General features: G+C 54.6%; 1 protein-coding gene across 2 annotated transcripts; it reads right to left on the bottom strand.

Moving 5' to 3' along the window:
• Positions 1 to 391: 391 nt before the first annotated feature.
• MVD (mevalonate diphosphate decarboxylase) lies at positions 392 to 9,142 on the bottom strand. Of its 2 annotated transcripts, XR_011468874.1 has the most exons (11): positions 8,997 to 9,142; positions 6,613 to 6,683; positions 5,755 to 5,869; positions 5,287 to 5,433; positions 4,092 to 4,291; positions 3,730 to 3,804; positions 3,305 to 3,523; positions 2,729 to 2,844; positions 1,729 to 1,837; positions 1,272 to 1,509; positions 1,061 to 1,144 (listed from the first exon to the last, which is right to left on the bottom strand). XR_011468874.1 is itself a non-coding variant. In XM_070398211.1 (10 exons), the coding sequence occupies exons 1-10, from the start codon at positions 9,064 to 9,066 to the stop codon at positions 1,064 to 1,066; spliced, it is 1,203 nt and encodes a 400-aa protein (XP_070254312.1). In that variant the 5' UTR covers positions 9,067 to 9,142; the 3' UTR covers positions 392 to 1,063. The 2 variants fall into 2 exon arrangements, 1 of the variants encoding a protein (XP_070254312.1); XM_070398211.1 differs by lacking the exon at positions 1,272 to 1,509 and having other exon boundaries at positions 392 to 1,144.
• Between the last annotated feature and the right edge of the window lie 312 nt (positions 9,143 to 9,454).

The following is a 9,454-nucleotide window of genomic DNA, read 5'->3' as shown; positions in this document are numbered from 1 at the left end:
CATTCCTGGGTTCCAGAAACCATAAGCTTCTGGGCTGAGGGAACTTCCCGAATCAGTGCTGTCTGCACACCTGTTTCCCACTTTTGTAGACTGGAAGCTTCAAGCCAGACCTGAACCCTGTCCCCATACCTGTCAGAGTCCTAGTGACCGTGTCTGCCATCTAGTGTGGCCCGTGGCCATGGGAGTGGCTGTGTGCTGAATACCCCACCGCAGGCTGGGCAACTGAAGGGGAGCTTTGGGTCAGAAGGCAGCTTCTTCAGGAGCAAGTCAGCAAGTGGGCAAGTTCCAAGTTCTTTGGCAGGAGAAGCACATGGGCCGTGCCCTCACCAGCCCTCCCGATGAGTGCTGCCCACTGCCCACACGGACGCTGGTTACACAGAAGCACGCCAAGCCCGATCAGCAATTCTGGCTTTATTCCCAGTTGCCAGGGCTCCTTGTGACAGTGGGGCTTCCGTATAACAAGGCATCTTGGGCTGCTCTCCCATCTCCCTCGGAGTCACACTCCTGGTCTTTTTATGAAGAAACATTCTATCCACACCCAGCACTCTGAGCTCTGGCAGAGGAGCTAGGGTGACTGTCATGCTCAAAGCACTTTGTAGAGGGATCCTGAGCTTGCAGAAGTTGCTTCCTGAACAGTGACCAGTTCTCCAGCTCCAAAGAGGGATGCCAACTCCACGTCATCTCAGTGAAACAGCTCCTGTTTCGGCGAGTGAACGTAGCCCCAGAGCTCAGGGTTAGAGACCCTTCACAGGGGACACACCAGCAGCTCAACCCAAGGAGCTGGATCCACCAGGTCCCACATCCCATCCCAGCCCTCATCTCAGCACAGTACAGGCCGGGAAGGTGAGGCACTTGGCGGCGTGCCTGTTCCTGGCCGCCTGGGAGCCTGCAAGTGGTCACTTCACTGCCCCCACTTGGCCATAGCACACTGACCAGCCCGGGGCCAGGTAGCCACCCTCCAGTCCCAACAAGCATGGCACAGCTGCTGCCACACCCAGCTCCCCAGTCCCAGCAAAGCAGTCCCTTTTCCAAGTGGTGGCCAGGGCTCCTCTCAAGGAGGCGGTCAAACTGTTGGCTTCGGTAGGCCGTCCGGGCCCAGGAGGTGAGCGTGAGGGTGGTCCAGGATTTGAGGCCCGGGCCCCACCTGGCAGGGTAGAGAAATCAATGTTCAGTTGGGTGACAGGAAAGGACAGGTGTACCCTCCAGCCTCCCAGGAAAGTACAGGCCAGAAGCTGACCACCGTGTGATGCCCTGGCCCTGTGCCCAACTACCTTAGGCAAGAGCCATGTGGTCCCAGCCTCCATTACCCAGACTTGAGTGAAAGGTAGAGACAGGGAGTCATGAGGACTTGGAATTGAACCATCTGAGTGAAATCCTAGCTCAGCCACTGAGCAAGGATCCTGATCTGCTTCCAGTGGGTGAGCGCTGAGGGTCCCCAGGATCCCCATCTCCATGGCCAGCCCTGCCCTCTCCCGAGCACTGGGAACACAGCCCAAGTCACAGTGTGTCCTGAAAGCAAGTGAGTGAAACAAATCAGTGGTCCAGATACCTTGAAATTGCTGTTATTCTTGACGAAGTGGGGGTGAAGGGAACCCCTTCACCTGGTTTCACCTGTGGACACACTGGGTCTAAGGCCATGAAGCCCGTGTACTGGATGGAAACTTCCCTGGGTGTGCTAGGCCGTGAGGGTCCCAGGCCCTGGTGTTGAGGGCTGGTACCAGGCCTCACCTGAGTGGCAATGATGTATTTGATGCTGCCAGGGGTAGGATGCATGCCCAGTGCAGCTTTAAGCTCGTCTGAGAGTGGGCCAGGCTTCACAGGCAGCCCCTTCAGAAACCTGAGGGAAGGAAGGCAGGAGTGTTGTGTGCCCATCAACAGGAGCATGCAGACCAAAGACAGGAAAGTTGTGACTGACAATGGGTACAGGGTTTCTTTTGGGGTGATAAAAAATTCTGGAACCAAAAGAAGTGCTGGTTGCACAACAACGAATATACTTAATGCTGCTGAGTTGTACACTTCTAAGTGTATTTCACCACATATAAAAGCAGGAATGACCAAGGGCCAGGCTGGGGTCACTGTGAAGGGAGGGTTTCAGGAAACCTCCCTGAGGTTTTGGATTCACCCATGGCCCGTGGCTACTGCTCCACCCAGTGGGGTAACAACTTAAATGCCTCAGTTCAGGCATGAGTCCATCACTGTGTTCCTCTGCCCACCACCCACTGCGGTGACAAGGGCCATGAGTACAGAGCTTCTGAGGAGGGCACCCCCGGCCTCCCAGGCCATCATGGCTGTCCCACTTGGTAAGGAAGTTAATATTCTGGCCTCCCACCCACTAGCCACCAGTGCTGCCAAATTATAGTACTGCCCCAATTATGGAGACAGGTAACCGCCCCCCTTCCAGTACCCACATTGAGAAGGGACCATTAAAACGGGTGCGAAGAAATCCAAATGCTCTGTCCCCACTGCGGGGCTGTAGCCACTGTCCACACAGGAGCCACGATGCCATGTGCGTGGGTGTGTCTCTGTCACGGGCTAAGACATGTGATGGGAAGTTCCCGGTCACAGCAAGGCGCACCTGGTGACACACTGCCTGTGGTCCAAGGGGATCTACACTTCTTGCGGGACTCCCCGTTCAGCACCACAGCCTTAGGAGCAGCTGTCCCTGATCCCAGTAGGAGACCCTGCTCCTCCCTCCACGGCTTCCCAAATGGGGGGACCCACAACTCACTTGTCTCCGTTTGACTCAGGGGGAAAGCTGTGCCTCACGGCAGCCACAAACTCAGCCACAGTGTCGTCCAGGGTGAAGATCACCGCGTTGGGGCCTGCGTCAAATGTATATGCCACCTGGAACCCATGCAGTCAACGTCACTATCTGCACAGTGGCTCTGCCTGGCTCAGACCCTCTAGACCAGCGGTCACCAACCTTTCGGACCTCATGGACCACCAGTGGTCTGTGGATCACCGGTTGGCGACCGCTGCTCTAGACTGCCCAGGGACCCAGGGCCTCCCACAGCGCCCGCGAGGCCAACCCCGAGTAGAGCAGTGGCACTTCTGCTGGACAACTCAGGACTGAGGGCAAGGGGGCTCCCCAAACCCGTGCTTTAAAGTGCAGGCTGGGATCCCTCAGTGGTTCTTGCAACCAAAATGAAACAGAGTGAGACGGAAACTATTGCTGCTCTGCACGCAAGAGCATGAAGCAGGTTCCGTGGCGCTCTGTCACAGACAAGCATGTGCTGGTTTTACTGAAGATCATGGCCTGAGGCCCACTCTGTGGGTTTCCGGCGCTGCCCCGGCCCCACCTTGCCTTGGTCTGCCCATGGTGGGCATTGAAGCGGTGCACCAGGTGGATGATACGCCTGGAAGTGTCGTTGAGATAAGAGATGGGTGGGAAGGTGTCCAGGCAGGTGGCATGGAACTGGTTGCTGTCCTTCATGGTCAGCTCACCAAAGCCCTGGAAATTTCTCTCTTTGACATAGCGGATCATCTCTGCCATGCGCGCCGGCACCACCGCCTCAGCCCGGAACTGCAAGACACAGGTGCTTCCCAGTGAGGTGCTGGCTGCTTCACAGCACAGTGGCCTGCGGGTAGGGCCTCCCCCAGGCCTCAGTGTCCATACATCCAGGAGAGCAGATGAGCTCAGTTGCAGAGGATGTGGGTGGAGCCTGGCGTGTATCCTGACAAGCAGGTTGTTCCCTGGGGAGCTGACACCTGCCCCAGTGCTGGCCTTACCCTGAGCAGGGGGCTGGTCTCCACGCTGGTCTGCATGCCCACTGTGCTGCCCGTCAGCTTCTTCTCAGCGCTCACCTGCACCGAGGGAGAGATGGCCTAGACCTCACACCCAGGCCCCAGCCCTAAACACCCACCCTGTCCTGTCCCTCCCCTCAGCTGGTACAGGCAGCAGGGTGGAGGCCAGCACCTCCTGACCATGGAGGCCTCCTGACTGGCAGAGATGACAGTTCTGAGAACAGCAGCATATAGATCAGCAACCCTCTTACTACATGGACGTCATTCCTGAACGGTCCGTGGAGAGCCATTTCATCACACCCAGCTCAGCCCAAGAGGTCCCCACACTCCACGGCTGTCTCACTCACCACAAGGATGAGGACTCGGAGTTCAGGCCAATGTGATTCAGGGGCCACCTGCCGGGCGACGCTGTCCTTCCCATCAGCCTGCTCCCCCATCTGCCACTCCACGAAACCGCCATATAGACTCCGGCAGGCACTGCCTGAACCGCGGCGAGCCACTTCCGAAAGGTCACTCTCGACACCGTAGACTCGGGCCAGGGCATAGGCTGTAGGCACAGGAGGGAAGGTGGACAGGGGAGGGGGACTAAGATATGCTCAGCACCCTAGGAGAACGTGCCTTACAGGAAACTAAAAATTCTGAGATGACAGAGTTTCAGCCACCAACTCTCACGGCTAGCATTCACCTACTCACCCATGTGGCCACCCACACGCTCGCACACAGTCAGCATTCCCAAAGGCGCGCTCTGGACATACAAAGACTCCTGGAGCCCGTGGAGCTGCAGTGGAGGGGAGCCACTCTTGGGGACCTGAAGGACTGAGTGCCAAGGGGCCAAAGTTTCTCCAAGGAGTGGCACAAAATTGGGCTTTTAGGGGTGCTGTTTGGGGCAGGAACTAAGGCACAGAGAACTGAAAATGTACACGCTTGGGGTAGCTGGCATGCTGGGCGTGAAGGAGCAGGGCTGGGCCTGGTCAAGGGTCTGATGCCAGGATGCACAGCTGGGGTCATAAGGCAAGAGCTCTGCCCAACACTGGCACCCCTCCCGGCGTGGCTCACCCGCCCCCCTGGCTCCTGAAGGTGTTCAGGCCTGGATACATAAGCCAAGCCAAGCCAGTAAGCATCATCCCTGGGGTTTTCATGGGCCACTGATCTCATTGGCTATGAGGAAGGTGTGAGCCCACTGACCGCCACTTCGGTAACCAGCTTTGCCCCTAAGTAGGGAGATCCTACCAGAGTGAACCAACAGAGGTGAGCAAGAAAGGAGAAACGGATGCCCAATGAGGCGGTGGGAGAGTCTGGAACCAGCTGCACCAGAAGGCAGCTGCACTCCTTGGAATTTTGTTCCGTAAGCCAAGACAGTGTCCCTACTTTAGACGTAAGCCAGTTTGAGATGGCTTCTGTCACATACAACCTAGAGGGTCTGATGTATGGAACCCTCAGAAGACTTTAACGTTCAGATGTGTGAGACAACCAAGGCCTCAGCCTCGTGAGACGAAGGCTCCCCGAAAGCTGCAAGAGCATGAGTTTCCTGTGGGCACCCACCGAGGCAGGCATAGCCTGAAGCTGAGGAGGCCAGGCCTGCGGCTGTGGGGAAGTTGTTCACCGATGCGATGTGGACCTTGTAGTTGAGGCTGAGAGGCAGCGGGTCCTCTTCCTCATCACTCCTCCACTTTCGGGCCAGGCGGCGGACTGTGGGGAGGGGGAGATAGCCACTGGGCAGAGCTGCCCTGACCTGTTCCTGGCATCTCGCCTGCCAAGGGTCAGAGATACAGCTGACACCGAGCCTCTGCCTCAAATTTCTGCAGGCCTCCTTGTTCAAGAAAGCCCCAGACCGCAGACCCAAACCTGGCTGTGCTAACAGGTGTCCCCAATCCCCGGGGGCTCTCGGAGCCAGGTGGGGAGGGAGCAGCGCCTGCTGTGCTCTCAGACTCCGCCCAGAGTAAGGAAGAGATAGAGGGGAAGGAACAGGCTGGGACTGGCCCCAACGCCCCATGTGGGACCCCCACTCACTCTCCCTCAGGCAGGCCTGGATACGCGGCTGCCCTATGTCCTCTTCCCGGCCATTAAGCCAAATCCGGTCCTCAGTGAAGTCCTTGCTAATGACAGCTGTCGTAGTGGTTTTTAACTGGGAAAGAAAATGCAGGGCCACCTCAGGGGCAAAGCACCCCTTTTTGCTGAGGAGGCCTTTCCTGCCATGGCCCATCACTGTCACCCACTCAGGGGCAGGGACAGCCTTGCTGGAGAACAGGAGGTTGAGGCCAGACAGGAGGGGGGTTAGACAGTGTGGTAGGTAGGCTCGGCCCCAAGCCTGGTTTCCCTATACAGCAGCGGTTCTCAACCTGAGGGTCGCAACCCCTTTGGGGGTCGAACGACCCTTTCACAGGGGTCGCCTAAGACCATCGGAAAATACATATATAATTACATATTGTTTTTGTGATTAATCACTATGCTTTAATTATGTTCAGTTTGTAACAATGAAAATACATCCTGCATATCAGAGATTTACATTACGATTCATAACAGTAGCAAAATTACAGTTATGAAGTAGCAACAAAAATAATTTTATGGTTGGGGGTCACCACAACATGAGGAACTGTATTAAAGGGTCGTGGCATTAGGAAGGTTGAGAACCACTGCTATACAGGGTGAGGCTGATGCTTCCATCTCCCACAGCAGAGTCACTGGGCCGGGCACGAGTGTGAAGGGACAGAACCTCAGAGGAGACCTGGGGGTGCATGTGCGATGAGCATTCCTAACAGTGGGGCATGGAATGGACACCGTTCATGGACTGGGGTTTTATTACTATCAATTATTAAACAAAAGTTTAGTAAATTTTTATTTTGGTGTTTATTGTCAGCCCATACTAACCTGGTCCTGGTGTAAAGTGACACTGAGGGAGGAGTTGATGGGCAGGATCAATTCCTCATCTCGCTTCCCCCCTGGAACAGACAACCCAAGGTAAGCTAGTCAGTTTCCCAGCCCCAAACCAGGGCACTGTTGTCCCCACCCACCAAAGCCCCACTCCTCCCCGCTGGTGCTCCCTTGTCACCCCCTCTCCCATATCACAGTTCCCCACCCCCCTGGACCCTGCTCTCTCACTATGTCCTCTTCCTGCTGTACCCACACCTGCAGGAAGCCCTCCTGGATTGCTCCCCACTTCACTGTGCTCCAGGTCCCAGAGCAGAGCTGGAGGCTAACCATCTTTCTGCTTCATTTTTTTGTTTTATCGTCTTTCACCCATTGGACAAATCACACTGGAGTGCCTACTGGGTACTGAACGCTTGACTGTTAGGCTTTTGTCTTTTCCTCCCAAACAGGAGCAGCCTCAGTTACTGAAAATACCTCAAGTCTCCCTGCTCATACTCCCTGGAGACACCCAAAATCACCCACTGCTGCTGAGCACTTCTACCCCCGTATCTTACGGCAAACAAAGTAAACTTTCTGGAAATTTCAAAACTCTTTGTTAAGCACACACAATGTGCAGCACTTGGGCTTGGGGGAATGGCAGAGTTACGGGAGGTAATAAGGATCCATACCCGGCAGGTGATCTTTGAGACCCAGAAAGAGTCCCCATCAATAAACCCAACTGATTTTTTATAAAAGTGCAAAAGCCATTCAGTGGAGGGAAAGCATTTTTGTCAACTGGACATCCATAGGTCACCGAATGAACCTCCACCCAAGTCTTATACCTTATACAAAAAATAACTCCAGATGGATCACAGACTTAAATTTAAATTGTAAACCTTTTAGGAGAAAATCTTCAGGTTGTAGGGCTAGGCAAAGAGGTCTTAGACTTGACACCAAAAGCATACATGGAATAACTAATACACTAAACTTCACCAAAATGTTTTAAACTTTGGCTGTTTGAGAGAACCTGTTAGGAAGATGAAAAGATAAACTATAGAGTAAGAGGAAATATTTGCAAACCACGTATCCAACAAAGAATTAGTATCTAAAATATAAAATGAACTCTCAAAAACTCAATGGTAAAACAAACAATTCAATTAAAACATGGACAAAAGACATGAAGAGACATTTCATCAAATAGTACAGAGATGGCAAATACGCCCATGAAAAGGTCAGCCAGCAGAAAAATGCACACTAAAACCACAACGATGTATCCCCTAGAACAAAAAAGTGACACCACCAAATGCCAAAAAACAATGTAAAATGGTACAGCCACTCGGAAAAACAATTTAACAGTTTCTTTTTTAAAAAAACACACAACTAAACATGCAACTATGACCCAGCAATGGCATGGCACTCCTAGGCACTTACCCTAGAGCAGCAGTTCTCAACCTGTGGGTTGCGACCCCTTTGGGGGTCGAATGACCCTTTCACAGGGGTCGCCTAAGACCATCGGAAAACACATATATAATTACATATTGTTTTTGTGATTAATCACTATGCTTTAATTATGTTCAGTTTGTAACAATGAAAATACATCCTGCATATCAGAAATTTACATTACGATTCATAACAGCAGCAAAATTACAGTTATGAAGTAGCAACGAAAATAATTTTATGGTTGGGGGTCACCACAACATGAGGAACTGTATTAAAGGGTCGTGGCATTAGGAAGGTTGAGAACCACTGCCCTAGAAGAATGAAAACTGATGTTCACACAAAAATCCATACAAAAAGCTTATAGCAGCTTTATTCCTAACAGACTAAAGCTATAAGCAACTCAGCTGCCTTTCAAAGGGTGTAGGACCTGTGGCCGGGCCGCACCAGGGGACAGGACTCGGCACTAAAGGAGCAAAGCACTGATGCCACTACCATGAGCCTCCAGAGATTACAGTGGGTGAAGTGGGCCAGTTCCAAAACGCTACGTGCTGCGTTCATCGTTCATTGATGAAGTATTCTTGAAAAGAGAACTTGCTAGAAATGCAGAGCAGGTCCCAGGTGGCTGGGGTGGGCGTGACCGTGGGAGCTGAGTCCCACCTTAGGGATGGACATCCTATGCGGACCATGTCCATCAAGTGTCCCGGGACCTGAGAAGATATACGTCCTATGTGGGCTGTGTCCCCACCTCCGCGGGTATGGACGTCCCGTGTGGCCAGTCCCGGAGTGGATCCGGGGCATCGCATGCCGCACCACCGGGCCGGGTGGACCGCTGGAGTGAGTGCTCACAACTGTATATGGACCTCCAACCGCGTTATCACCTCCTCCACCGCCCACCCGCGCCGGGCTGGAGGCCCCCGCGCCGGGCTGGAGGCCCCCGCGCGCGCACCCTCGGCCCGCGCACTCACAGTACTTGATGACCGCGATGTTGACCGGCGCGGTGCAGGTCACCGCCAGGTACGGCTTCTCGGAGGCCATGGCCGAGGAACACTAGCGACCCCAGCCCACAGCCGCCAGGCTTCGGAACCCGCGCCCCAGCAGGCCTCGCCATTGGCCCACGTGGTCCCAGCTGTTCGCACGTTGTCCAATCAATGGCGGATTCTTCCCCACGCTCCACCTCTCAGCCAATAAGCGGGATCGAACGATGGACTGCTGAGGCTGAGCCCGCCCCTCTGTCTCCGGCGTGCGTGCTCGGGCTTTGCGTAAGCACAGAGCGTGCCCAGGCGTGGAACCTCCGGTGGCGCGCGGTCGCGCAGGCGCAGGGCGTGCGCAGGCGCAGAGCGGCGGCCTTCTAGGAGCGCTGCGGTCCCGCAGTCAGACCTCCCCGGTGGGCGGCTGAGCGGGTTGCACCCAAGGGGTTTTCCTG

This window comes from Myotis yumanensis, unplaced genomic scaffold, assembly GCF_028538775.1.
Source record: "Myotis yumanensis isolate MYYU_CA2020_CCGP unplaced genomic scaffold, mMyoYum1.0.hap1 SCAF_18, whole genome shotgun sequence".
NCBI lineage: Eukaryota > Metazoa > Chordata > Mammalia > Chiroptera > Vespertilionidae > Myotis > Myotis yumanensis.
The sequence above is the reverse complement of the archived record's forward strand: the minus strand, read 5'-3'. Positions and strand labels throughout refer to the sequence as shown.